Raw genomic sequence first — 27704 nt, 5'->3', positions numbered from 1 at the left:
AATACACAGACTCGTGTTTTCCACAGTGATCCATATTTTTCTTTATTTTTCTGATGAAGCAGCTTTCCCCCAAATGAACAACTTCAGTTTCGAGAAACCCAAACAAAATATTCTTTAAATTAAAACCCCTTAATAATCAAGTCAAAAACAGACGAGTAAGAGTCATGTCCGTTAGGTCCTTAAAGTGATTACTGTTAGATTACAGACCCGTGGATGAGTTTCTCCCACATCCACAGCATATCCAGCATGTCCACTAGTTCTCAATCCTTCTGTTTTCTCATTAATGGTCAAGACAGAGTAGCAGCAATGGAAGGGCAGGTTTCATTCACACTGTCCCGCTTGCATGAGAAACTGATGGAGGAGATGAGATCAGCCAGCTGTGTTGTTTATTCTATTTTCCCTTTTACAAATGTACACATCCTTAACTAATCAGATTAAGTAACCTTAAAAACCTTCCATCTGAACCAAGACTAAATATTCATTATGTGCTGCCATAATACAGTCAAAAATGATGCGATTTACAATAATCTAAATAAAATATCAAATGATAAAATAAAATGTGTTCAGTTTGTTGTGAGGAGGGTGTGTTTGTGTGTTTAGGAGGGTTGGAGTCGAAATTTTGGATGAATTACTACACAGATCAAATTGTATACTGCAAGTTGAGGAGCAGGACAAAATGCAGTCTCTCTCACACACACACACAAACATTCATGCTCATTCTAGGCCCTTTAGCCAGGTGAAATGTGAAATGAACTGTGGCTAGATGTTGCCTGGTGGGCATCTGTGTGTGTGTGTTTGTGTTACTGTAGCTCTGAGGGGGAATTGCACTTCTGTCCAGAGGTTTCGCCCAGTTTTTTCTGGAGGATCCAGTTCCAACTGGTTCTTACTCTTTGATCTAGAACAGTATAAACATTAGCAGTATTAACAAGCATCACATTCTCATAATGCAATATCAAAAAAAATGCTGATGAATACAAAATGGCAATGTGTTTAGTGAGAAAAGGCGGATATGTACTGCCTTTTACCTCTGTGACAACTCCAGCAGCAATGGTGGAGCCCACATATCTCAGCATGAAGCGCCCCAGTTCTTTATAGTCCTTATAGAGCTCCAGAGCCACAGGCCTCTGTGTTTGAATCTCCACCACAGCGTTCTGTCCTTTACTCAAACACCTGCACAACATTTATACACCATCAACATCAAGCTGACAATGACTCTCCAGTAAAAACATTACTCTGAATCATTGTTAAAGAAACAGTTCACCCAAAGATGATATCAGAACGTGTCAATGGTAAACTTGGAATATGGGACGCGCTTTATTTGTATTTATTAATACTGAAATATTTATAAATACTATTATAGTATTTATTAATATTTCATTTGGGTTTTTTCCGTTTTTTATTTCATTTTAGTTGACGTTATAGTGACTTTGTTATGTGCTTATTATTTTCACAGGATTTGTTTTTTAAACATTTCTATTTAGCTTCAATTCATTTTTATTTTAGCTTTAGTTAATTTTAGTCCAACTTAAGCTTTTCAGTTAGTTTCTAAGGAAACATCTCAAATCTTCGTTTAAGTTTTTAAATTCAATTAACTGAATCTAATATTTACATTTTGTTTCACCTCAGCTTTATTTATATCACCAACATTTATTTTCCATAGTTTTATTTTTAGTTAACTAATGCAGAAGCGCAAATGAGATTTGAGAGCTACTGCAAAGGAGAAGAGATTGAGCAAATAATCTCTTACATTTATGCTCATCATACAACAATACCAAATGTTCATCATAAAAAAAAATCTGTGATACGGGGTTGTTTAGAACATGACTTTTTTTTTTTTTTAAGAATATGACAGTCGCTGTTCACTTTTCACAGTTCACCGTTTCACTAAAGAATGAAAGTCATATAGGTTTGGAACAACAGGAGGTTGAATAAATAAATGAACAAATTTGATTCTATATCATTAATCTACTTACTTTGGTTTCTTCTTGAGAACTTCTCCACTGCTCTTGTGTAATACACTGACTAACTTCCTAATAGTGGCTGGTTCGCTTACGGTCTGATAATGTAACAGTACCTGACAAACAAACACAAAACACGTGCAAATGTTAACAAATGCACTTGCACATCCCTCATATACATACATACATATACATATACATATACATATATATACATATATACATATACATATACATATACATATACATATACATATACATATACATATACATATACAGAGAGAGAGAGAGAGAGAGAGAGAGAGAGAGAGAGAGCGTCTGAACAGAGCATTTCCTCACCGGGAAGCCTTGCGTGATGGGAACTTCTATATTAAAGAGTAGAATTCTTGCTCGGAATCGTGTACAGGCTCTGATGGGCTCTTTAGGCTCACAGAATATACACCCAACACTAGAAAGAGAAGATAGTGTGACGAGAAAACCTAACACATGATCATACAGAATCAACAGTGCCCAGAGTTTTTAACACAGGTAACACACACACTTTGCACACTCACTTTATTTTGATGATGTCCATGCCAGTTACAGTTAGACTGACATGATCACCAGCAGCTGCCCAGTCTAAAGCTTCATCATGAAGAGTGATGCCTAGAGACAGACAGATTGCATTTTAAGGATGCATCAATAAAAATAAAAAAATGAAATAAAAATAATTGCCATAATTTATGCCAATTAGGGCTAGGTGAAACACTACCATTCAAAAGTTTGAGGTTGGTAAAATCTTTGAAATAATTTTTTTTTTACTCATCTAGGCTGCATTTATTTGATTAAAAAACAGTAAACAGTAATATTGTGAAATTTTATTACAATTTAAAATACTATTTAAAATGTAATTTATTCCTGCGATGACAAAGCAGTATTAAAAAGTACTAAATTTACTGACAATAGTGTATATTCCCATAATATTCATTATATGTATTAAATAATTTTTCTGCATTTTATTGCTACATTAAACATAAACAACTATTCTGACCAGTGCCAATACTGTGCATCCCTACTATATGCAGCATCCATTTCTTAGCCACAGAACTGGAAAAAAAAGAACTAAAACAAGTTTAAAGCACTGTAAAGATTAGTAGCGAATTATGATCAGTAGTGTACGGTCTTTCGTGACAACACCAGAAGGGGGCAATGTTGCATATCCTCCTAAAGCATATGGCATATGCATATCCTCCTCAAATCTCTAGAAGCTGATAAAGCGGTGTTTACCTTTAACAGTACAGGTCTCATTAGGAGGCATGGCCAGAACTTTATCTCCTGTCTGAATGAAGCCAGCCTCAATCTTCCCCGTCACACAGAACCCAGAGCCCTGATCTGAAAACAGTCAGGCTGTTTAGATGATCATAAAGTAAAACGTCTCTTAACTGGCTATAATGAAAGAGTAAAGGATTTGTTTCATTTTTGGGTTTCATTTTTTTAATAACAAGGGAATACATGGACAGAATCAACCTTGATATTTGTGCATTTTGCTTTTATGTTGGTTCCCATGCTGACCTTTGAAGACGTCTGAGACACAAAGCCTGAATGGCTTCTCCACTGACCTCTGGGGTGGTTTAAACGCATCTGCAGACAGATAGAGAGAAAGAGATGAGGAAAGATGCAGTAGTCTAAAGGTTTTCTGTTTGCCTCATCAAATTTTGATGAGTCAAAGTAAAACTGCTGAGGATTCTCACAACTCGGCCACCAATCAGATCACAGCATAACGACACAGGAGCTTCTGCAAAAATCATCACAGCAGGGGATTCTACATTCTTACACACACAATTCTGTACATGAACACAGAAGCACCCATTTAAACATTTAATTGTGCCACATCAGATTTTTTAGCCTAGTGGATTTTTTTTGATGCAACTTAAAAAAAAAAAAACTTGATAATTAATTTGCATAATTATTGAAGCAGAAAAACGTCTGAGACACAAAGCCTGAATGGCTTCTCCACTGACCTCTGGGGTGGTTTAAACGCATCTGCAGACAGATAGAGAGAAAGAGATGAGGAAAGATGCAGTAGTCTAAAGGTTTTCTGTTTGCCTCATCAAATTTTGATGAGTCAAAGTAAAACTGCTGAGGATTCTCACAACTCGGCCACCAATCAGATCACAGCATAACGACACAGGAGCTTCTGCAAAAATCATCACAGCAGGGGATTCTACATTCTTACACACACAACTCTGTATATGAACACAGAAGCACCCATTTAAACATTTAATTGTGCCACATCAGATTTTTTAGCCTAGTGGATTTTTTTTGATGCAACTTAAAAAAAAAAAAAAAAACTTGATAATTAATTTGCATAATTATTGAAGCAGAAAAACACTAGGGCAGAAATAACCATTTCACATGTCTAAATTTGGTCAATTTAGACACAGCCGCACCTTCTACAGACCATTTGATCGTTATCTACTCGCCCTCATTTTGCACTAAATGATTTTCCCACCCGAAAACACAAATGTGTGTACACAAACACTCACACACCTATCTGTTCCAGTAGGCATGGCCCAGTGTACCAGGCTGTAAGATCTGCAACTTTACACCTAGTGGTCAGATTCTCTCCGGATAGTCCGCTGGTAGGGATGTAAAACACATCGGAATCCTGCAAAGACAAGCACGTTTGTAACACATGGCACAGATCATTTCCATAGTGGAATGTGCTGTTGATGGATCAAATCAACAGGCTGAAAGCAACCATGAAATGTTGCTTTACATTCCCAAACCATTCACCACCCGGGTTTTCACTGGCCACAAAACAGAAATACTGGATATATCCAATAACACCTTGTACAGGTACACAACACATATCAATACAGTTAACTGCAAAAACATCTAATGTAGATCTATAAAATGTCAAATTTAAAATACTAGAAAATGGCGAAAGAAACAGATATGCACAATAGTCTCCGTTGTTGTAATATAGAGCTGCATTTTCATTGAAAAATTATAAGAATCTCTCATGTTGGCAAGAAATAGCACATTGTACTCATAATATTTTAGAGACTAGACATACTAGAAACAAGTTGAGCAAAGTTGAAACTAGTAAAAAGCTGAGGCCTGCAGTCAGTTTCTCTTCCGTAGCCCATATTTCATTATTACAATGTAAGAATTCTCATCTATTCTTGTATGGTTTTGAAGTAGTTTATACAAAATTGAAAATTCTGTCATTTTTTACTCATCCTTATATTGCTCCAAAGCCATCCATATATATTGGTTCCGTTCAAACAAAAATATTTTGTATTACGCAGAATATACAAACTGCCCTTTCGCAAGTATTTTAACATAAAAAAGCATTCATAATTCATATGGACTTGTGCAAAAGTGAAAATGTTCCCCTCCACCACAGCCTCATTTTTGCTTAATTCAAAAAAATATGGCATGTCAAAATGCACAGCAAACAGGCTTGATGTCAAATGTTTTATGAACATACCTGAAGATTTTCAACAAATAATAGCTTAAATTTCAATCTAATTCTCACATAAAGCTACATCATATCACAAGTTCATAAAAACAGCACACTGCACATTTTGCAAAACATATTCATGTATGTTCCACAAAAGCAAATAAGTCATAAGGGGTTCATCAATGGAAAAAATTACATTTTTGTGGGAGAAGAGGTTAACAGTTTCTTTAATATGCATTTGCAACACACGGGTATGGAAAACCAGAAAAGACTGACAAGAATCAGCCTGTAAGCTAATATATTGTGTTAGATTCAATCAGAAACATGTATGTGAAACCTATTTTATATAAATGAATATAAATACATATTTCATATAAATGCAGTTTTTGGATGTGTCATCAATCAGATAAAGCCTCACTTTATCTAGAAGCACTAACAGACAAAAATCATGCACTTAAATGAAAGTAAAAAAAAAAAATTGGGGGAAAATTACTAAAGGAAAACATGTAGAGGGGAAACATCCTTCATGTGCACAGCCTACATCACCTTAAAACCAGCCTGCTTCAGAAAGTGACCAAGTTTAGAGACGATTTCCTGGAACCTCTCCTGCTGCCAGTTGACCTGCAAGCCAACACACACACACACACACACACACACACACAATGTGATGAGCAGGAGTGGTGGGGGAGGGATAGAGGATGAGCTCTCAGATGTATGTGAAACCTATTTTATATAAATGAATATAAATACATATTTCATATAAATGCAGTTTTTGGATGTGTCATCAATCAGATAAAGCCTCACTTTATCTAGAAGCACTAACAGACAAAAATCATGCACTTAAATGAAAGTAAAAAAAAAAAATTGGGGGGAAAATTACTAAAGGAAAACATGTAGAGGGGAAACATCCTTCATGTGCACAGCCTACATCACCTTAAAACCAGCCTGCTTCAGAAAGTGACCAAGTTTAGAGACGATTTCCTGGAACCTCTCCTGCTGCCAGTTGACCTGCAAGCCAACACACACACACACACACACACACACACACGATGTGATGAGCAGGAGTGGTGGGAGAGGGATTGAAGCTGAGTTCTCAGACATAAATAAAATCATGATTGACACTGCAGTGGTTACTGTAAGCTGTTGTGGTCACCATGGTTACCCACCTGGTCCATCTTGTTGACAGCGACGGCAACCTGTGTGACTCCGAGAGACCGAACAAGCAGGCCGTGTTCACGGGTCTGCCCCCCTGCCTCGAACCCAGCCTCAAACTCCCCACGGCTGGCATCTACGACTAACACAGCCACGTCTGCCTGCAAAACACAAACACACACACCACCTCAGACAGTCTGAGACCAGCATCCACCACTAATGACACCTGCCAAGGCACCCAAACACTAAAGTATTAAAAGTTTTTCTGCGTATTTCTGTAAAGTCAACATCAAAATGCTGCTCACAAACCATTTTACTTTAGTATTGTGACGTATAATATTTACTCATTTTTATTTGTATTTGATATCTAATTTTCCACCATAATTTGCAAATAAATTCTTTAAAAATCCTACAATGTTATTTTCTGGATTTTTTTTTCTCATTTTGTCTCTCATAGTTGAGGTATACCTATGATGAAAATTACAGGCCTCTCTCATCTTTTTAAGTGGGAGAACTTGCACAATTGGTGGCTGACTAAATACTTTTTTTCCCCACTGTATATATACACATATATATTACAGATTCTCAAATCAGTATTGCTTTGTCATGTCAATTTCAACTTCCGACATCATACAGTAGTAGTCTAGACCCAATACACACACACCCACCCACTTGCCCCCAAAAACCCTTTCTCAACAGACTGACAGGAGGAAATGAGTAAATCCGGTCTGCACAATGTGACTAATTTCATTCAATGCATTTAGAGGTATCAGCCAAACCCAAACACACACTCATATACAGAGTACTAGTGGTGGTGGCACCCAAATCCACAAAGAACGAGTTTCATTGAGACTTTACTGTGCACAAGAAATTATGCAAAGACATCAGTTGTCCTCTCATCAACTCGTGTGCACGCAAAAAGTAATTAGGCAAACAGGACTTTATTAAAAGATTAGTTCAACCAGAAATTAAAATGAGGTCATTTACTCACTTTCCTGTCACTCTAAATGTGTAAGACTTTCTTATGTGGAGAAATTCTGAATAAAGTCCCCTGTTTGTAATTACAAAAGACTGAAGCTTTCAAATTTAAAAAAACACACCATGAAAGCACCATAAAAGTGGTTCATATGACTTGTGTCTTAAGTCATACAAAAGCATTTTGTGCGAAACAGACCAAATTACATCACTATTCAATGGTAATTTCCCCCTGTAGTGAACTGTTAACCACTGTGGCCAGACCATTGAGTCAGTAAGCTGAACTTGAATCAGTCCGATTTGTCAATGATTTATTCAGACCATGTTTTACCCATATCAACTGCTTCACTAAAGATCCAACACAACAGAATGATTCATTCATGAATCAGACAATGCTACAGCACTTCTCTCATGAATACACCAATGAGTTACAGTAGGGCAGATGTCAAGATTTTTAGTGAACCACTTTTTTAGTTTGAAATTTATGTCCAATTCAGACACAAAGGAATTATATGGCTTTATAAGATTGGGAATATAGTGCACAAGTTGTATGAACCACTTTTATGGTGCTTTTGCATCTTTTTTGAAGAATTATATCTTTAGTTGCTGCTCATTGCAAATGCTTGAAACAAATTCTTCAGTGTTGTGGGGAAGATTTAAGACAACATGAGAAAATCTTCATTTTTGGGTGGACTATACTAAGTGGAAGTACCTGGGCCGCCCCTGTGATCATGTTCGGAATGAAGTCTTTGTGTCCTGGTGCGTCCATCAGAGTAATAACTTTCGAGTCAGTCTCAAACTTTGTCATGCCCACATCCATGGTCACTCCTCTATGAAAATAAACAGGTGATAAACAAATAAATCTTGTTTTGGTCACTTTAACCAAACAGAAATGATACCTGAATGTATTTTTATTAAACTTACCTGTCTCTCTCCTCTCCTGTCTCGTCCAGTACCCATGCATAAGCAAATGAGGCCTTGCCAGCTTTCTTGGACTCCTGCTCATATTTATGCATGGTTCTCTTATTAACATTCCCCAGCAGATATAACAGATGACCCATGAGAGTGCTCTTACCAGCATCTACATGACCTACACACACACACACAAAAGTTCAGGTTTCACATTTACTGCATATATAATGTTTTTTTTTATCTAACAGAGACATTACGCATCCAAATACTTTAGGGGGTGACATTATGGTAATTGGATTAATCAAAAGAATAAAACTAATTCAAATGCATCACCAAAATATTAAGTGGATGACAATGCGGCAGGATGAATAGTGAGAGAGAGAATATCATGCCTATGACCACCAGGTTGAGTAGCGGTTTTCCTCCTTGTCTTTTCTCCAGTTCAGCACGGATGTTGAGCTGCTGTTTGCTCTTTCCAGTTGGTCGAGTCGGGGTTGGGGCAGTAGAGTCTTCATTCACAGCCGATGGTTTGGATGGGGTCTCTGTGGTTGGTGCAGCAGTGACCTCTGGACTCGCCCCTCTGCGAACTGACGGGGCAACAACTCCGTTTTCTTCCGCACTTTAAAGACACACAAAATCAAATGTTACCTCAGAATTTTTAACATGGCTTGTTTTGTATTATTCTTGTTCATACGGTCAATAAAAACCTAATTTAGCTAATTTGCCATGAACAAAAACAAGGCTGTGATAAACATACAACCCATTATGTCATACTGTGTTACGGTCCTAGGTCTTTTTTTCAAAAACTGTGTTTTTTATTTTTGGGGGTCAAATTGCATTTGCAAGAAGCTTTGCTCACCAAGGCTGCATTTATTTCATTAAAATACAGTAATATTGCGAAACATTATTACAATTTTTAAAAAAAATTCTATTTCAATATATTTTTTAAAAAGTAGCCATTACTCCAGTCTTCACTGTTACATGTTACTTCAGAAGTAATTCTTATATGTGGATTTGGAGCTTAAGAAACATTTCTATTATTTTATTAATTTATTATTAATATTTTTGTGGACACCATGATATGTTTTCAGGACTCTTAGATGAATAGTGGTAGAAGAAAAAAAAAACACAACTTACTGTATTTGACAGAAATATTTTGGGTTAAACTTTATTTTAAGGTGTCCTTGGTACAATGTAATTATAAATTACACAATTATTTTAGGGGCGTGATATTCAAATGATGATTGTTTTCTGGCGCCACATTTATCAACATACGATCATTCGTACGATGAGATCGGCAGCATACGAATGTTTCATAAATCACACGTGAACTCTGTCGTAAGTTGATTTGTGCGCACAGATCTGCGCTCGTTTCTACGTTAGATTGATAAATGAGGCCCAATGACCCTAAGCACACAGCTAAAATAATGAAGGAGTGGCTTCACAACAACTCTGTGACTGTTCTTGAATGGCCCAGCCAGAGCCCTGACTTAAACTCAATTGAGCATCTCTGGAGAGACCTAAAAATGGCTGTCCACCAATGTTTACCATCCAACCTGACAGAACTGGAGAGGATCTGCAAGGAGGAATGGCAGAGGATCCCCAAATCCAGGTGTGAAAAACTTGTTGCATCTTTCCCAAAAAGACTCATGGCTGTATTAGATCAAAAGGGTGCTTCTACTAAATACTGAGCAAAGGGTCTGAATACTTGGGACCATGTGATATTTAAGTTTTTCTTTTTTAATAAATTTGCAAAAATGTCAACAATTCTGTGTTTTTCTGTCAATATGGGGTGCTGTGTGTACATTAATGAGGAAAAAAATTAACTTAAATGATTTTAGCAAATGGCTGCAATATAACAAAGAGTGAAAAATTTAAGGGGGTCTGAATACTTTCCGTACCCACTGTATATATGTGTGTATATATATATATATATACACACATATATATTACAGATTCTCAAATCAGTATTGCTTTGTCATGTCAATTTCAACTTCCGACATCATACAGTAGTAGTCTAGACCCAATACACACACACCCACCCACTTGCCCCCAAAAACCCTTTCTCAACAGACTGACAGGAGGAAATGAGTAAATCCGGTCTGCACAATGTGACTAATTTCATTCAATGCATTTAGAGGTATCAGCCAAACCCAAACACACACTCATATACAGAGTACTAGTGGTGGTGGCACCCAAATCCACAAAGAACGAGTTTCATTGAGACTTTACTGTGCACAAGAAATTATGCAAAGACATCAGTTGTCCTCTCATCAACTCGTGTGCACGCAAAAAGTAATTAGGCAAACGAAAAACAGGACTTTATTAAAAGATTAGTTCAACCAGAAATTAAAATGAGGTCATTTACTCACTTTCCTGTCACTCTAAATGTGTAAGACTTTCTTATGTGGAGAAATTCTGAATAAAGTCCCCTGTTTGTAATTACAAAAGACTGAAGCTTTCAAATTTAAAAAAACACACCATGAAAGCACCATAAAAGTGGTTCATATGACTTGTGTCTTAAGTCATACAAAAGCATTTTGTGCGAAACAGACCAAATTACATCACTATTCAATGGTAATTTCCCCCTGTAGTGAACTGTTAACCACTGTGGCCAGACCATTGAGTCAGTAAGCTGAACTTGAATCAGTCCGATTTGTCAATGATTTATTCAGACCATGTTTTACCCATATCAACTGCTTCACTAAAGATCCAACACAACAGAATGATTCATTCATGAATCAGACAATGCTACAGCACTTCTCTCATGAATACACCAATGAGTTACAGTAGGGCAGATGTCAAGATTTTTAGTGAACCACTTTTTTAGTTTGAAATTTATGTCCAATTCAGACACAAAGGAATTATATGGCTTTATAAGATTGGGAATATAGTGCACAAGTTGTATGAACCACTTTTATGGTGCTTTTGCATCTTTTTTGAAGAATTATATCTTTAGTTGCTGCTCATTGCAAATGCTTGAAACAAATTCTTCAGTGTTGTGGGGAAGATTTAAGACAACATGAGAAAATCTTCATTTTTGGGTGGACTATACTAAGTGGAAGTACCTGGGCCGCCCCTGTGATCATGTTCGGAATGAAGTCTTTGTGTCCTGGTGCGTCCATCAGAGTAATAACTTTCGAGTCAGTCTCAAACTTTGTCATGCCCACATCCATGGTCACTCCTCTATGAAAATAAACAGGTGATAAACAAATAAATCTTGTTTTGGTCACTTTAACCAAACAGAAATGATACCTGAATGTATTTTTATTAAACTTACCTGTCTCTCTCCTCTCCTGTCTCGTCCAGTACCCATGCATAAGCAAATGAGGCCTTGCCAGCTTTCTTGGACTCCTGCTCATATTTATGCATGGTTCTCTTATTAACATTCCCCAGCAGATATAACAGATGACCCATGAGAGTGCTCTTACCAGCATCTACATGACCTACACACACACACACGCACAAAAACAAAGTTCAAGTTTCACATTCTCTGCATATATACTGGTTTTGTTATCTAACAGAGACATTAGGCATCCAAATACTTCAGGGGAAGACTTTATGGACTTGTATTCCTTTTTCACCAGGTAATTGGATTAATCAAAAGAATAAAACACCAAAATATAAAGTGGATGATAATATGGCGGGATGGATAGTGATAGAGAGAATATCATGCCTATGACCACCAGGTTGAGTAACGGTTTTCCTCCTTGTCTCTTCTCCAGTTCAGCATGGATGTTGAGCTGCTGTTTGCTCTTTCCAGTTGGTCGAGTCGGGGTTGGGGCAGTAGAGTCTTCATTCACAGCCGATGGTTTGGATGGGGTCTCTGTGGTAGGTGCAGCAGTGATCTCTGGACTCGGCCCTCTGCGAACTGATGGGGCAACAATGCCGTTTTCTTCCACACTATAAAGACACACAAAATCAAATGTCACCTCAGAATTTTTAACATGGCTTGCTGTGTATTATTCTTGTTCTTAAAGTCAAAGTCAGTTAAATTGACATGAACAAAAACAAGGCTGTGATGAACATACAATCATTACGTCGTACTGTTTTACAGTCCTAGGTCTAATTAAAAAAAAAAAACATGTTTTTGTATTTTTGGGGGTCAGTAACGTTGCAAAAAGCTTTGCTCACCAAGGCTGCATTTATTTCATTAAAATACAGTAACATTGTGAAATATTTTCAAATGTAGCCATTACTCCAGTCTTCAGTGTTACATGATACTTCTGAATCATTCTTATATGCTGATTTGGTGTTCATGTAACATTTTCTATTATTATTTTGTTATTAATATTTTTGAGGATACCATAATAAGTTTTCAGGATTCTTTGATGAATGGAAAGCTTACAAAAAAAAAACAGATGTAAATATTTTGTAACATTATAAATGTCACGTTTGATTCATTTAATGCATCAAAAGTATTAATTTCTTTCATACCAAAAAAATAAATCTTACTGACCCCAAACTTTCTGAAAGCTAATATATGTTTTGTGTACTGAACAATCTACATTTTCAACTTTTTAAAATTCAACATTTTGTTAGTAAAAACCTACAAATTTCTTCTGAAATGGAAAGACTGTGGAAACTTTAGCATGAGTCCTCTAACAGCCATTTAAACAAACTGTTAAGAACAAACTAAACCAATTAAATAAAGTACACTGGCTGATCCACCTGCAGATACCCCTACACCCTTTCTACTGAGCTTGATGGGTGTGGTCTGTGGCTGAAGGAGTGAGAGTGATGGGCTGTGGGTTTGTTTGTGTGTGAGATTAATCTATATGCACCAGCCATCTCTGTGGTTTTCTGCTATGCCAGAATGCAATGCAGGTAGACACACTTGGCCTGGTTTGGAGAATGAATTCTGTATTCTAAGGACAGATATTTGGTATTCTGTGGATAGCAGATAACCAACACGAAGGTCATTTTTTCCATAGATTTCAAAAAAGCATGTTAACAAAGGATGCAAATCTCATTTCCACTACATCAAGACTCAAGGCAACCATCTAATTAGTAATTTATCTGACAATTTTATCCAGAGCGACCTATACTTTTTCCATTACTCTGGCATCACGCTGAAAAAAATTTTTTTTTTTAATGTAATTAAAGATTACAGATTAAATTAAAATTAGAACTTTTGCTCAAATAAATTAAGTTTTAGTTTAAGTACTAAAATTAGTCAAACTTAAGTAAAAATAAATCTAATAGAAATACTTAACTAAGACAAAATACAAAAGCACATATAATACTAAATAAACAATAAATAATACTAAAATAACACTGCCCTACCGATCATAAAATCTGATTCAAAACCCTGTTAATTATAACTGTATATTGAGCTAAAACTACATCACATACTATGAAATATCTTGTGAGTGACTGAGCATTTCACTAGTGTTCAGTCTAGACTGACAAATCACTGAAAACGTGGCATCTCTTGTCTAAATAGGACACGGTGATACAGTGCACTTATTACAGGGACAGTCCCTGTGGAGTGAGCTGTGGTTAAACGCTTTGTTCAAGAGTGAAAGATGGAGAGCCCCCTTATAAGGTTTGAAGCTACGATATTTGGGTTAAAAGGGCAGATCTTTAAACCACTTCCACGTTACCTCAATTGGCTTACCTTCGCACATCAAAGCCCATGGTCTGCTTCTTGCCTGACACAGTCATGCGGGCAACCTTTGGGACAACCTCTGCTTCAACACGACTCTCTGGAGCCTCCCGTGCTTTAGCTAGAATGTAGAAAACAGCATACATACACTAGATTTTGATTTAAAAAATAATAATATTTATATTACTGATATTTTACTTTAATATTTCAAAGGAATAGTTCACCCTAAAGAAAATTTATTCACTCTCAGGCCATCCAAGATATAGATGAGTTTGTTTTTTCATCGGAACAGATGTGGAGAAATTTAGCATTACATTTCTTGCTCACCAATAAATCCTCTGCCGTCAAAGCCACAAGTAATCCACACGACTCCAGTCCATCAATTAACATCTTGTGAGACGTAAAGCTGTATTTTTAATAAACAAATTCATAAAGAGTCCTCTATACATAATATTGCTTTATCCTGTAAAAAAAAGTTGCCTTGTCTGAATCAAGAGAGAAATAAGCACAGATGATCCACCGTTTACTAAAACAATCCAGATTGTTTATAAACAAATATGTCGGCAGATTTTGATGTGAGAGGATAACAAGAGATGCACTTTTTCACTGGAGAAAGCATTATTATGGATTATATTTTGGCCAGAAGCGACGATTTAAAGTTAAAATGCTGGATTTGTTTCCTACAAACACAAAGCTTTTCACGTCACAAGAATTTCATTGATGTTTGTATCAGCTGTTTGGACTCACATTCTGACGGCACCCATTCACTGCAGAGGATCCACTGGTGAGCAAATAATGTAATGTTATGCAATTTTCTCCAAATCTGTTTCAATGAAGTGAGTACATTTTCAGTCAATTTTCATTTTTGGGTGAACTATTCCTTTAAACAAAGACTTTTTCAGTACAAAAGCAAGCCTTTTGCACTATACTACTTTCAGAAAATGTATGACAGTGTACATTTTATGAAGGCAAGTTTCTTGTTTGGTACAGTATAAAGGGTTACTCATTTTCAGATGAGCAGATGTGTGTGTCAGTGCACTCGACATGCACTGAGCCTTGTTTTCTCACTATCTTACTGAAATTCATGAGTCAACCCCTCCACGCTGCACCAAAACAGGCTCTGCTGTAGACCCAGAGAGGGGGAAGGGACGAACGAAAACGAGGATGAGTATTTTTTCTGTCCCTGTAAGGTAAATGGCTACAGCGAGTGCTCGGTGTCTCGTCATAGCAGTAGAGCCGTTTCAGTGGCAACGGCCACAGCCAGTCATCTCTCACTGAGCAGCGAACGCTCTGGCCAGGAAAGGGTTAACTCCGGCACGTCACTCGTACTCCCACACTGACTGTGCACTTCCAGCACACAGAGGGTTAATGTGCTAAAATAATGCCACCTCTAACCCCCAAGAACAAAAATGATGAGAAGATGAGTAGGTTAGGGAGATCTTTAAAACATTTATGAATAAATAAATAAATTTAAATTTAAAAAATAAAATCAAAAGTTTTGATGGAAAAACGCAACAGAGAAAAAACAACTTTGAATTTTGGGAGAATTTGCGAGATGTCTGACTCACCTTGGAGGAAAAAAACATTGATCTTAATCATTTTTAAGGTATCATAACGTGAGAAAGTACATGTTTTTGCATTGTTATATAGCCTAACGTTAATAACTATATAAAAAATAACCACCATACAAATCACCAGAAGTTTTAGAGTTTAAATGGCCACACTGGAATGGACTTTACGCGCACACACACACACACACCTGTTACAGGGACAGGAAGTGCTGGGGAATGTAGATATCAGTTCACCTGCTCTCTCGTGCACACACACACACTCAGCCACACCCACAAAATATCTCTCATCTGAACACACACATTCACACACTCAGCAAAGGGTTAACTCCGGCACGTCACTCGTACTCCCACACTGACTGTGCACTTCCAGCACACAGAGGGTTAATGTGCTAAAATAATGCCACCTCTAACCCCCAAGAACAAAAATGATGAGAAGATGAGTAGGTTAGGGAGATCTTTAAAACATTTATGAATAAATAAATAAATTTAAATTTAAAAAATAAAATCAAAAGTTTTGATGGAAAAACGCAACAGAGAAAAAACAACTTTGAATTTTGGGAGAATTTGCGAGATGTCTGACTCACCTTGGAGGAAAAAAACATTGATCTTAATCATTTTTAAGGTATCATAACGTGAGAAAGTACATGTTTTTGCATTGTTATATAGCCTAACGTTAATAACTATATAAAAAATAACCACCATACAAATCACCAGAAGTTTTAGAGTTTAAATGGCCACACTGGAATGGACTTTACGCGCACACACACACACACACACACCTGTTACAGGGACAGGAAGTGCTGGGGAATGTAGATATCAGTTCACCTGCTCTCTCGTGCACACACACACACTCAGCCACACCCACAAAATATCTCTCATCTGAACACACACATTCACACACTCAGCAACACTTTACACACAAACCACACCCACACAACATATCTCTGCACACATAGCCGCCAGAATGCTCAGTGCTGCCAAATTAAACTCAATTCTGACAAAGAGCTCCAACACACCATAAATTGCAGTTACAACAGCAAATACATAAATAAAATACAACCATAAAATAATAAACCAAATACATTTGAACAACCATGGTAGAATCACAGTAACAAAACACAAGAAAAAAAGAAAAAAGAAAAGAAAAACAAACTATAATAATAATAATAAAATCTAAATAAACAAAAGTACAAAATCAAAAAGAGTACAAAACAGTTGTATTCCATTATATCACACTGTCTAACTAAAGAGGTCTGGAAAGTCAAATCAAATGTGTTGGACATATTTTTGTTTCAGTAGGGGGCACTAGTGTAACAAGTACTGGAAAGAAACAGGACAATTAACCCATGCAAAAACCCAAGGAGGAACTGTCTTCTTTCCAAAACACTTACAACCTACATAATCTTCTCTCCAGCTTATCTTTCATCCCCTTCTTTTCCATATCAGTTATTTTATTGGGTTGAGTGTAGCACTGCTGTCCCATAACTATGGGGAACCCCCACACACTCACCTCACTACTGCCATTCAGATATCCTCAATTCACAATGACATCTCACACGCTATTACAGATTTTCTCACATACAGCCTTGCCCATTTGGTACACACCTGCTGAAAACAATACATGAACATGACAGACGCACTCAGATGCATCACACACTGTTCTTATTTAATCTCTTTCATAAACAGGGAAGGGCAAAGGTTGACAAAGGCCTAAAAGTCTGCACGAATGGGACATTCTTCAACACCTCCATCTTTGCTAACAATCTAGCAAAACTTTTTAGTTTCCAAAGAAAATGTGAATAGCAATTGCCTCATAAAAAATGCACTACCATGATGCTAGGGTGAAGCTAGGCATTGCGAGTGAATTTTAGCACAATGCTAAGTAATAGCTAGGGTGTTCTGGACAGTAACTAGGTGGTTTCTAACATTTCTTGAATCTGAGTAATTCAGTGTTATTTTAAACTTAAAAATAAATTTCATCCATTAAAAAAAAAAAGTTACAAATAATTAATGAAAAATATTAATGAAAAATGTAACTTAAAAAAATAGAAATGTTGACTTGGCAACTAAATTGATAAGTTTAAGTTGAAATACTAGAATTACTAAAACTATAACTGAAGAAAAAAAATGCTAATAGAAATAAAAAATAAAAATGCCAAAAGCACATAAAATTAAGCTCAAATTAAAATGAAAACTGAAACTAAAAGCTAATTAACAATAATAAAAACTATAATATTAATAACGGTTTTATAAATAATACTAAAATAACACTGGGGTTGTTAGCAAGTTGCTAAACACTTCAAAGGGTGTTCATGAGAGTTAAAAGGGCTAGGTTGTTGCTAAGGTTTTCTTAATCTGGGGTGCATTTCCCAAAAGCAACTATGGTCACAAGTTCCGTTACCGCCAACAGAGTTCAACAAACCTTAGTTGCGACCATAGTTAACTACAGTATCTCACAGAAGTGAGTACACCCCTCACATTTTTGTAAATATTTTATTGTATCTTTTCATGTGACAACACTGAAGAAATTACACTTTGCTACAATGTAAAGTAGTGAGTGTACAGCTTGCATAACAGTGTAAATCTGCTGTCCCCTCAAAATAACTCAACACAGCCATTAATATCTAAACCGCTGGCCACAAAAGTGAGTACACCCCTAAGTGAAAATGTCCAAATTGGGCCCAAAGTGTCAATATTTTGTGTGGCCACCATTATTTTCCAGCACTGCCTTAACCCTCTTGGGCATGGAGTTCACCAGAGCTTCACAGGTTGCCACTGGAGTCCACAGACCTGGTGAATGTTAGAGACCTTGAGATGCTCAATAGGGTTTAGGTCTGGAGACATGCTTGGCCAATCCATCACCTTTACCCTTCGCTTCTTCAGCAAGGCAGTGGTCGTCTTGGAGGTGTGTTTGGGGTCATCATGGTGGAATACTGCCCTGCGGCCCAGTCTCCGAAGGGAGGGGATCATGCTCTGCTGCAGTATGTCACAGTACATGTTGGCATTCACAAATTCTAATTCTTACTTTTAGCTGAATTAAATGGGTATATAGATTAATGTACATGAAGCCTGTGCAGGTCTCCGGTCTAATAGCGTAAAATCATCTCTAGTTCTACTGACACGATTCAGGGGAGAGTAAAGTGTGAGAAAACAAGAAACATTCTGACAGAGAAAACTAGCTACAAATGATATTTAATGACACTCTCAAATAGGGTCAATAAGCTCTCTCGTTCTCACTCTCTGACCAATCTATGTAGTGCTGCATGTCTCGCAGCACAGGCGCAATGACATATCACCATTTCTGCAAAAGCCACAAAGTGCAAAAAAGGGAGAAAACGTCAAAGAGCAGTAGCAGGGCCAGCTGTGAACCAGTCACTCTTTCCTGTGTGGGTGGCAAAGAAAGGCAGAGAAAACAGAGGGGAAAAAAAGGGATAGATGACTTGAGGTGGTCAGAAGGCAATGAGATAGAATTTGCAAAACGGAGTGAAAGACAGTAAGTGTGAAAGGTGAGATGCACCATGCTTTTCAAACGCAGGCTTTCACCCACGCTTGGCTCGGCAAACAGAGAGTTAACAAGAACACGTGAGAAACATAGATAAAAAGTGTGTGCACTCAAAAGCATCCTAACAGTAAAACAGGATTTTTACATGTTCTGAAGAAAACAGTGGACATTGCCCATGCAAAACTCTAGCGCCATCGTCGTGCTAGAGTTTTCCAGGTGTTTGCCAGGGAGTCGTAAGTAAGTTGCCAAGGATATTCAAAGAGGTTATAAGGTTACTGCTTACTGGTCCAAGTCAAAAGAGCCCATCAACAAGATATTCTAGTCTCTAGATATGGCACAGGTCCCTCCTTCCATTTAAGTCTAGGGGATTTTCGCCAGTTTAATTTGTCTGCCAGATGCATAAGTGTGATTTTTTAGAAATGTAAAAACACACCTTTCCTCAAACTGCAAGATCTGAGGTACCATTCATGTGTGACCCAAATTGTGCAGGAAAGGTTACACATCAAAGTTTAATATTTAAAGGTTCACACAAAAGAAAATTGTAATTTACTCACCCCCATGTTGTTCCAAAACAGTATGACACGAAATAAAATACTCTGAAAAATGCCACAGTGTTTATTTTTGTTCATAAAATGAAAGTCAATGTTTGGACCCCACTGAGTATCATTGTATGGACAAAAAAAGTTGAACACTTCAAAATGGTTTATTTTGTGTTCTGCAGAGGAATGGAAGTAAATGATGACTTAATTTTAGAATTTTCTGAATCTATAAGATTAGGAGTTTGTCTAAGTATGAATTACAGTAATAGTGATACTTGCTACCTGCAGCACTACTAGTAATTGTGTGTACATTCAAATTAAGAAATTCCGTGAACATTTAAACCAAACAAGAACTGTCAGTGAGTAAATGTTCAACTTTTTATCTCTTAATTGATTCTTTCAGTTTATTTAGGCTTAGCTAAAACTAATTTACCAACAATCCCAATTAACACCCTCTTTTGAGTGATTATCAGGATTAAACTGGTTTTGGAGAGCAGGTCAGTGTGCAATGAGGAAATAAAGCCGATCTAAATGTGCATGGGGAGTGTGTGTGTGCTTTCAGACCATCTTCAGATCCGTGCATGTGTGTATCATCTCCCATGGTGGACGGTCTACCACAATGAAAGCAAAGCCTTTGTCAAATCTCTTCTAATATGCTCTGGGCGTGTTAACACCTTTATGTGGCCACAAAGACTCTGTTTTATATGTACATATGCGCGCACATACGCAGTCAAGCAGACACATGTAAGTGATAAACACCACAAGCTAACACCCTTTAAGGTAAACAAAAAACAAGCTCAGCCTCAAAACACACATCATGTTCCCCTCCATCCCCTCATATTCACAAACACCTCAACATCAATCTCAGAAATGAAACAGGAAAATCTTTATTTCAGAATATATACAAAACGTCACGACCACAGCAGTCACATATGTACATTAGTGCTTTAAAACAAATTTAAAAAGGCAGCAAATAAAACTGAATTGAAAAAAAATATGAAAACGTGTATCGAACTTTTATAGTAACTAAAATGCACTTTTACAGTGCTGATTGTCAAACACGTAATAGGAAAAATTCCAGGTGTCCCCCAAACCCTCTTTCTGTGTTTGTGGTAAACCAGCACTGCACCTCATTTCAAAAGGCAGCAAAACAGCTGTAGAGAGAATCAGTTTTTTTCCCCTGTATATGCTCCTACTATGTACTTTTTTTTTAATGTAGAGGTACTCCAGAATTTAAGCATAATTTGTCAAAATGTAATAACACTTCAAAATCAAGTACAAAAATATACATTTAGCTTAATTAACCATTTTAAAGTTTGAAAATATGAAAAATTCAAATGAAAAATTTAGACTTTAAACGTAATACTAAATTACTATCTGAGGTTGTGATGTTTCAGACAAGAACAATAAGAATCATTTTTAACTTTTCAGTGTAATGGTTAGCTGTAAATAAATTTAAAAAAAATCTGAAAATACAAAAGTATACAGTATTATATGGGCTGTATACTTTTGTATTATATATAAAATATATAATACAAAATATATAATACAGTATTATATATAAAATAGCAGTCTCAGTGCTTCAAATAATTTCAGGGCTCAAATGTACAAACCATCCGAGTGCTGACTTATGATTAACATCTGAAATTTCATATTTTCCTAAAATAACGAACACTAATCTGTTCAGTTTATTCTATATACATTACTATTCACCATTCAGTCTGACAACTTCTCGAAATAGCCTTGCTCCTATGGATTATGGCCAAAACTGTTGCTGTGGCGTGTAAAACATAAAATTAACCTTAGCTGCAAAACACCCAGAGAGTTCAGATTGATGTTTGGGAGATGTTAAAAATGCAATGAAAAAGGTACAAAAAAGAAAGAAAGAAAAAGTAAAAGTCAGTCTCGAGTAAAAGCTTTTCTCTGATTTGCTCTGACTATGTCATCCGGAGAGGGTGCGTCGAAAGAAAACGGGTTGATGTGATGAAGAGTTGGACAATGCACTCGTTCTTTCACTCTTCCCATCTGTCTGCTGTATAAGAAAGCATTATGAGCCACTCTATTGCGCTGACTCTTCTCGTTTCTCCCACGCACACACATCGCTAATGCAAAAATCGACGATTTAGCAAACACACGTTTTTTATGACTAGCAGAGATGTGGGAAAAACTCAATATGGATGGTGAGCGACCATCGGGAGATGTTTGGGACATGAGTGCACTAAGATCAACGCTCTGATTTAAGCTTAGTGGGCGGGGCTTATGTACAGCTGCTGCAGATTTGTTAGATGCTTGATGATTAGCCCCATTTTCACTCTTAAGCGATGCAGTGCATGTTGGGAGTTGCGGCCCAAGTGATGCTTGGTGTTGGAACATGAGGACGGACAGGGATGGTGCCTCTGAAAAGCCAGGAGGAGCATTTGCATCAGATGTTCGGATAAGCTTTTGATTGTTTTGAGGACAAGTTGTATGTGAATTATGCGCGTTTTGGAGTCCTGGCAAACTGTCATAGAGTTTGGGACTGTTGTCCTGATGCTCCTGGATCAGCTCAGCCAATGAAAGGCTTCCAGAGCTCCTTTCTTGCCCAGGTACTCCCGACGGTCCACTGCTTTGCAGGACAGAGCTCAAACTTCCTAACGAGACAGGAAGAGGGGCGGACGGCTTGGAATCCTGCAGCGATAGACTACTGAGAGAGCAGGTTAAGAGAGATGAAGATGTCACACCCAGACTAGCTGGGACAGATGTGCCAAAAGAGAGAGTCGCACCAGAGCCAACAGACAAACCGGAAATGGGTGGGACACTAGGACCCTGAGAAAGCACTGCAGAAAGTGGGGCAGCAGGACCAAAAAAATAACCAAAAGGACTGGTAGTGAGGGGAACTGTGTTATCCAATGAGAGACCAGTGGAAGGAATTAGAGGAGGAACATTTGTACACTTCTGTTCATGCTCAGCTATTAGTTGGGCCAGTGAACTTTGTCCTAAAGTAGACTGCCCACCATCACTACCCAAATTCTGACTCGAAACCACTTTTAAATGGTCTTTTCCCAAACTTCCCAGACCAGGGGGAGGATTCAGAGCAGCAGGTATGGACTTGTTTGGGTCAAGCATGGCTAACAGATCACTGAGGTTGTAAGATTGATTGCTGTCTCGTTTGCATGTACTATTGTGTGAGAAAGGAAATAAGGCTCCTTACCTTACGAGGGCCAATCGTAGTCAAAGAGTGCATCCGAGAGGATGAGGAAGGTGATCGAATTTCATTGGTTAGCCGAGACCACAGAGAAAGCAAGAAAAAGGCAATACATTATACACTGTTAAATTAAGGACATCAACGATTCAAAAATAAAAAAAATTATCAATTGAAGCACTGAGAAAAAATAGTATCTTACATTTTTATATTTTATAATTATATGGTAAAGAAGAAAGGTGTTCTTCTTTAACATTATACTTCATTTATACACATAATAATAGTAAATATTTGTATGAGTCTTATTAGTCATAGTATCTTTTAAAATAATTTATATGTATATATATATATATATATATATATTTATTTATTTATAGCCTCTAAGGATGAAAAACATTTTAGGTTCTCCCCAGTTTTGGAAAAAACCTGGAATTTAGCATTTTCCCCTGAGACCTCATGCCAACTTGGTTTTTTTTTTTTTTTTTTTCTATCTGTGGTGAAATGGTTTTCATTTTCCTTTTAGATTAAAATACACAATAGGGCACATTTTTAAGTGGAAGTAACACAGAGTATTCTGGCTAGCTAATGGCTATAAGGGTGTGTAGGGTTTTTTTTTTTTTGGTGATGTGACGTGTATTGGTTTTGGGTGGAAGGGTGTGTATGTGTACCTTTCTGTGGTGCAGCTGTGGTGATAGGCTCGGGCTGTGAGTTGGTTCTGGCTGGAGGGGTGTGTGCATTGGTGTTCTCCTCAGTTAGAATAAAATCAAGGGCTCTGTGAGGGTCACAGTCATATTTCAGAGCTGCCTGAGTTAATGTGGATTCTGGAATTGAATCTCCCAGCACAGCTCTCATCTGATCCAAACAAGAATACAACCGACCTGTCCAAACACAAACAAACAGGAAAATAAGGACAACTGATAAAAAACATTCCCAATGGAATATTGTTTATGTGCACACAAAGCCATCTAGCAATGTGCAAAACTACACTAACGTTCAAAAGTTTTTGGGATCAGTAAGATAAGATGCTATTCTTTTAAACTTTCTATTAATCAAAATCCACCAAAAAGCACAACAATTGTTTTCAACATTGATAATAAATGTTTCTTCAGCAGCAAATCAGCATATTAGAATGATGAGGATCATGTGACACTAATTACATATTAGAATATATTAAATTGTAATAATATTTAACTATTTTAACTGTATTTTTATCAAATAAATGCAGCCCTGGTGAGCATAAAAAATATTTTAAAACTGTACCGACCCCAAATGGTAGTGTACATATGCTTAAAAAATCTGCAAGGTTTTGGGTTGTCTGAACAACTAGTTGATTAACCTGTCTTAAAGGTGGGGTAAGGGTTCGATTTTTCAAAAACTGTTTAGAAAACTGATTCGGGCCGACTAGCAAAACAAATTTGTAGCCAATCAGCAGTAAGGGGCGTGTCTACTCTTGATGTGGAGGAGAGGGCGTTCAGTGCACAGGACGGACATTAGCCGAGCGACAAAAAGATAGAGATGGCAGATAAAAAACAAAAGAGGAAAACGTCTGAAGCACAAAAGAAGGCTTAAGGCAATAAGGCAAGAAGTAGGACCCGTGTAAATATCGGATCAGCTTTCCAGCGCTGGAGAGAACTCAAGGAGCGGAAGGCCTGCGATCGGACGCCAAGGTTGCTTTGTTTCTTCTCGATAGGTGAGTAACACCGTGTCTGCGCCGCAACAGCTAAAGTCTGTCTAGTACACTGGATGCAACAAAGCGACCCTTTGAAAATCATTTGAAATTTGCAGTTTTCTGTCAGGGATTTGTCGTGTCGTACTGCATTCAGTGTAGACCATAGATATGTATATCTATCTATGGTGTAGACAACATCACTGATTATAATGAGTTCCATAGTATTTTGTCGTGCCGCACCACTCGTGTACGGTGTAGACACGGTGTATCACTGGTTTTGCTTTGTTTCACAGAACTAATCGTTGCCTGGGTTGCGTACGTATGTGTGGGGTGGAGCTATTAAAATAGGGGCGAGACCCTTTTGGGGTAGGGGCATGTTTGTTTTGGTGATTTCAAAAGTCAACATTGGCTACCAGAAATTGCTTACCCCACCTTTAAGGAAGCTGGTTAGGCTGATTTAATCTACCAGACCCTGATCAAACACATTTATTAGATACACAACAGTGCAACACTTCAATAGGGAAACTGACAGAAAGTAACCAAATATATAAGTTGAATAACTATTTAATCTTATTCCACAAAATAAATAAATAAATATAAAACCATAGTTCTAACAAAAAAAGCAGAATAACAAACTTCTCCGGGTGTGTGTGTGTGTGCGCTCACTTGGATGGGTTAAATGCAGAGCACAAATTCCAAATATGGGTTACCATACTTGGCTACGTCACATCACTTTTCACTTTAAATTACATATACTAACAGGAGCATTATACACAGCAGAAAATATGCATGTAATTGTCTTGATTAGAGATGCACCGATACTGAATTTCTCTGCCGAAACCAATAGCAGATTAGTCAAAATGATATCTGCTGATAACAATAGTTTGATTTTCTTAAGGAAATAAAATCTCTCCTAACAGATGCTGTTAACTACACAGGGAACCCTATCATTTGGCACATATACTAAAGGTTAAAATTAGCAGCAGAGCTATTATATTCAACTGCTAGTTATTTTCAGATATATTTACACTCAAATAAAAATTGAAATGTCTGTTTACAACTCATTTGCACAGTCTTCATAAATACCTGTCTTCATGCCAGATTTATTCTAACACATATATAATTATAAGTAAAAAAGCTCCTCTTCAGTGTTGTTTTATAGCTAACTAATGAATTATGAACAGTGGATAACTTAGCTGAAATAAATGCCACGTTAAGTGACATACTGTTCACAATCTGTTTTATTGACATCTTTCCGCAGTTGAAACACTGATTGAGTGATTACAAAAGACATGATACATTTTGGTAAGCTATAATGTATCTTTCAACATACCTTCTGATGCTCATTCATGTTTATTTTGTGCTATAACTTATAGTGGAAAGTGGAAGAGACTCACGCTCTGCGCTGCTGCTTGAACTGTGGTGCAACAGCGATCTGTCACGTCGCATTTAAAAGTGTCAAAATGGCTTCAAATAATGTTTGGTGTAGAGAAAAACTGCAGATCTCGCAACCCTTCTCTATATATTCTCTATATATCCTTTAAAGCTCCGGTATCGGCCAAAATTTTCATATCGGTGCATCCCTAATTAAAAATATATAAAACCTAGATAAACTTACTAGCCAGCTAGACGACTAGGTGACCATCTTAACCCATAAAGTCATTGTGTACCTTGCTGTAGTGGGTCTAGTGAGCTTGCAACAGTGGGAGAGGTGGGCATCTCCTCTTCCTCCTCCTCATATTCTGCCTCTTCCAGGGTCTCTACATGTCGAGCCTGCCTCGAGTCTTGACGCGAGTAGATAAACTGTGCGGCTATGAAAAACATGAATCCACACATACATCATAACAGAGAAAAGTTAACTTAATCCTTATTATACAGTTAATGATTAAACATGTTAAAGTGTTAAAAAAAAAACATACGCAAATTGCAATGGGTCACACAGTCAGTACATACACAGCCAGTAAAATTAATAGATTACTGGGTTCAAACCAAATCTATCAATTTAATCAAGCAAATAAGGACAAAATTATATGCAGATGATAATTAAACAATCTTCCATTTAAAAATATAAATTACATTATAATATTTATGACTTATCTAAATGACTGTGCCCACATAATTATACATTTATTAAATATTAAACACAAACCAGTGGCAGGAGAGATGCAGTAGTCATCCTCCACTGACTGCCCGTACATGTCATCATCATCATAGTCTATGAACAAGGAAGACAATTCTGTTATATTCCTAGTTAGTTAAAGCAGTGGTTCCCAACCCTGGTCCTGGAGGCACCCCAACACTGCACATTTTGCATGTCTCCTTTCCCTGACACACCAATTTCAGGTCTTGGAGTCTCTACTAATGAGCTGATGATCTGAATCAGTGTGGTGGGGATGTTTCATTCACTGCATTTTTCTAAAATGTGTTACCCACAGGTTGTGTTGTTGGCTGGGTATCATGGTGAGGATACATGGGAGGGATAGAAATAACATTTTAATAACACAATTTTAATTAGGCCTTAAACACAGGTCAGTCTCACACATCATTAAGTCTGTAGAGTGTATATGGTGTCTGTTTCAAGACTGACTCACAAACATTTTGAGGTCACAAACATGCTGCAATGGAAACCTGTGCACTTTAACATCATCACGCAGATGCACTCACATTAAGTGATCCTCCTTGTGCATTTGATGTTTCTAAACACATTTCAAGAGCCTCAGACATGTGTTTGAGTGGGGGACAAAAGGGTTGGAGGTAGTGGTACAGTGCGATGAATCATCCAGTTAGTTACGGTGATGTCATAGGGCTTTACAGATGAGCAATGCTTTTTTATTAATGCTATTTCATAACTAACTGCAATAGTAATGATGATATTAATAATAATATTATAATAACATATGAATAAAATAATACTCTTCGGTTGTTGGAATTTATTGCCGTTTTCCGGAATAGTTCATTCTTATTGGTCAACTTTGGCACTCTGCAGGAGTGATTGATGAAACATCATCAAAGACCCCTCTCACCCCGGACACAACCTGTTTGCACTTCTCCCCTCAGGCAGACGCTACAGATCTCTGTGCACTAGAACATCTAGGCATAAAAACAGTTTTTTCCCCCATGCCATCTCCAGCTTAAACAGCTAACATATGAATCATTACCTGCGTTCTGTAATTCATTTCCGTAATTCAT

At 37.2% G+C, this 27704-nt stretch overlaps 1 protein-coding gene across 1 annotated transcript; it reads right to left on the bottom strand.

Annotated features, from left to right (window-relative positions):
* Window positions 1-16: 16 nt before the first annotated feature.
* On the bottom strand, window positions 17-27704 carry hbs1l (HBS1-like translational GTPase). Its single transcript, XM_016229927.1, has 18 exons — window positions 27674-27704; window positions 26665-26751; window positions 26186-26326; window positions 23515-23724; window positions 14066-14174; window positions 8838-9064; window positions 8458-8623; window positions 8246-8363; window positions 6573-6719; window positions 6340-6414; window positions 4488-4605; window positions 3510-3578; window positions 3225-3329; window positions 2513-2603; window positions 2298-2406; window positions 1974-2074; window positions 1026-1170; window positions 17-895 (listed from the first exon to the last, which is right to left on the bottom strand). Exons 1-18 carry the CDS (start codon window positions 27702-27704, stop codon window positions 884-886), a joined length of 2061 nt encoding a protein of 686 aa, XP_016085413.1. The 3' UTR covers window positions 17-883.

Source organism: Sinocyclocheilus grahami, unplaced genomic scaffold (genome assembly GCF_001515645.1).
Source record: "Sinocyclocheilus grahami isolate Dianchi unplaced genomic scaffold, SAMN03320097.WGS_v1.1 scaffold361.1, whole genome shotgun sequence".
In the NCBI taxonomy this organism is placed as follows: Eukaryota; Metazoa; Chordata; class Actinopteri; order Cypriniformes; family Cyprinidae; genus Sinocyclocheilus; species Sinocyclocheilus grahami.
This window is presented reverse-complemented; position numbering and strand designations above follow the sequence as displayed.

Coding starts and splice junctions, on each gene's coding strand:
- hbs1l (XM_016229927.1), bottom strand. CDS start 27,704: ATGAATTACGGAAATGAATTACAGAACGCAG. Junction 8,624..8,837: donor ACTCAACCTGGTGGTCATAG/GCATGATATTCT, acceptor GTGTGTGTGTAG/GTCATGTAGATGCTGGTAAG. Junction 2,407..2,512: donor ATGGACATCATCAAAATAAA/GTGAGTGTGCAA, acceptor TTCTCTTTCTAG/TGTTGGGTGTATATTCTGTG.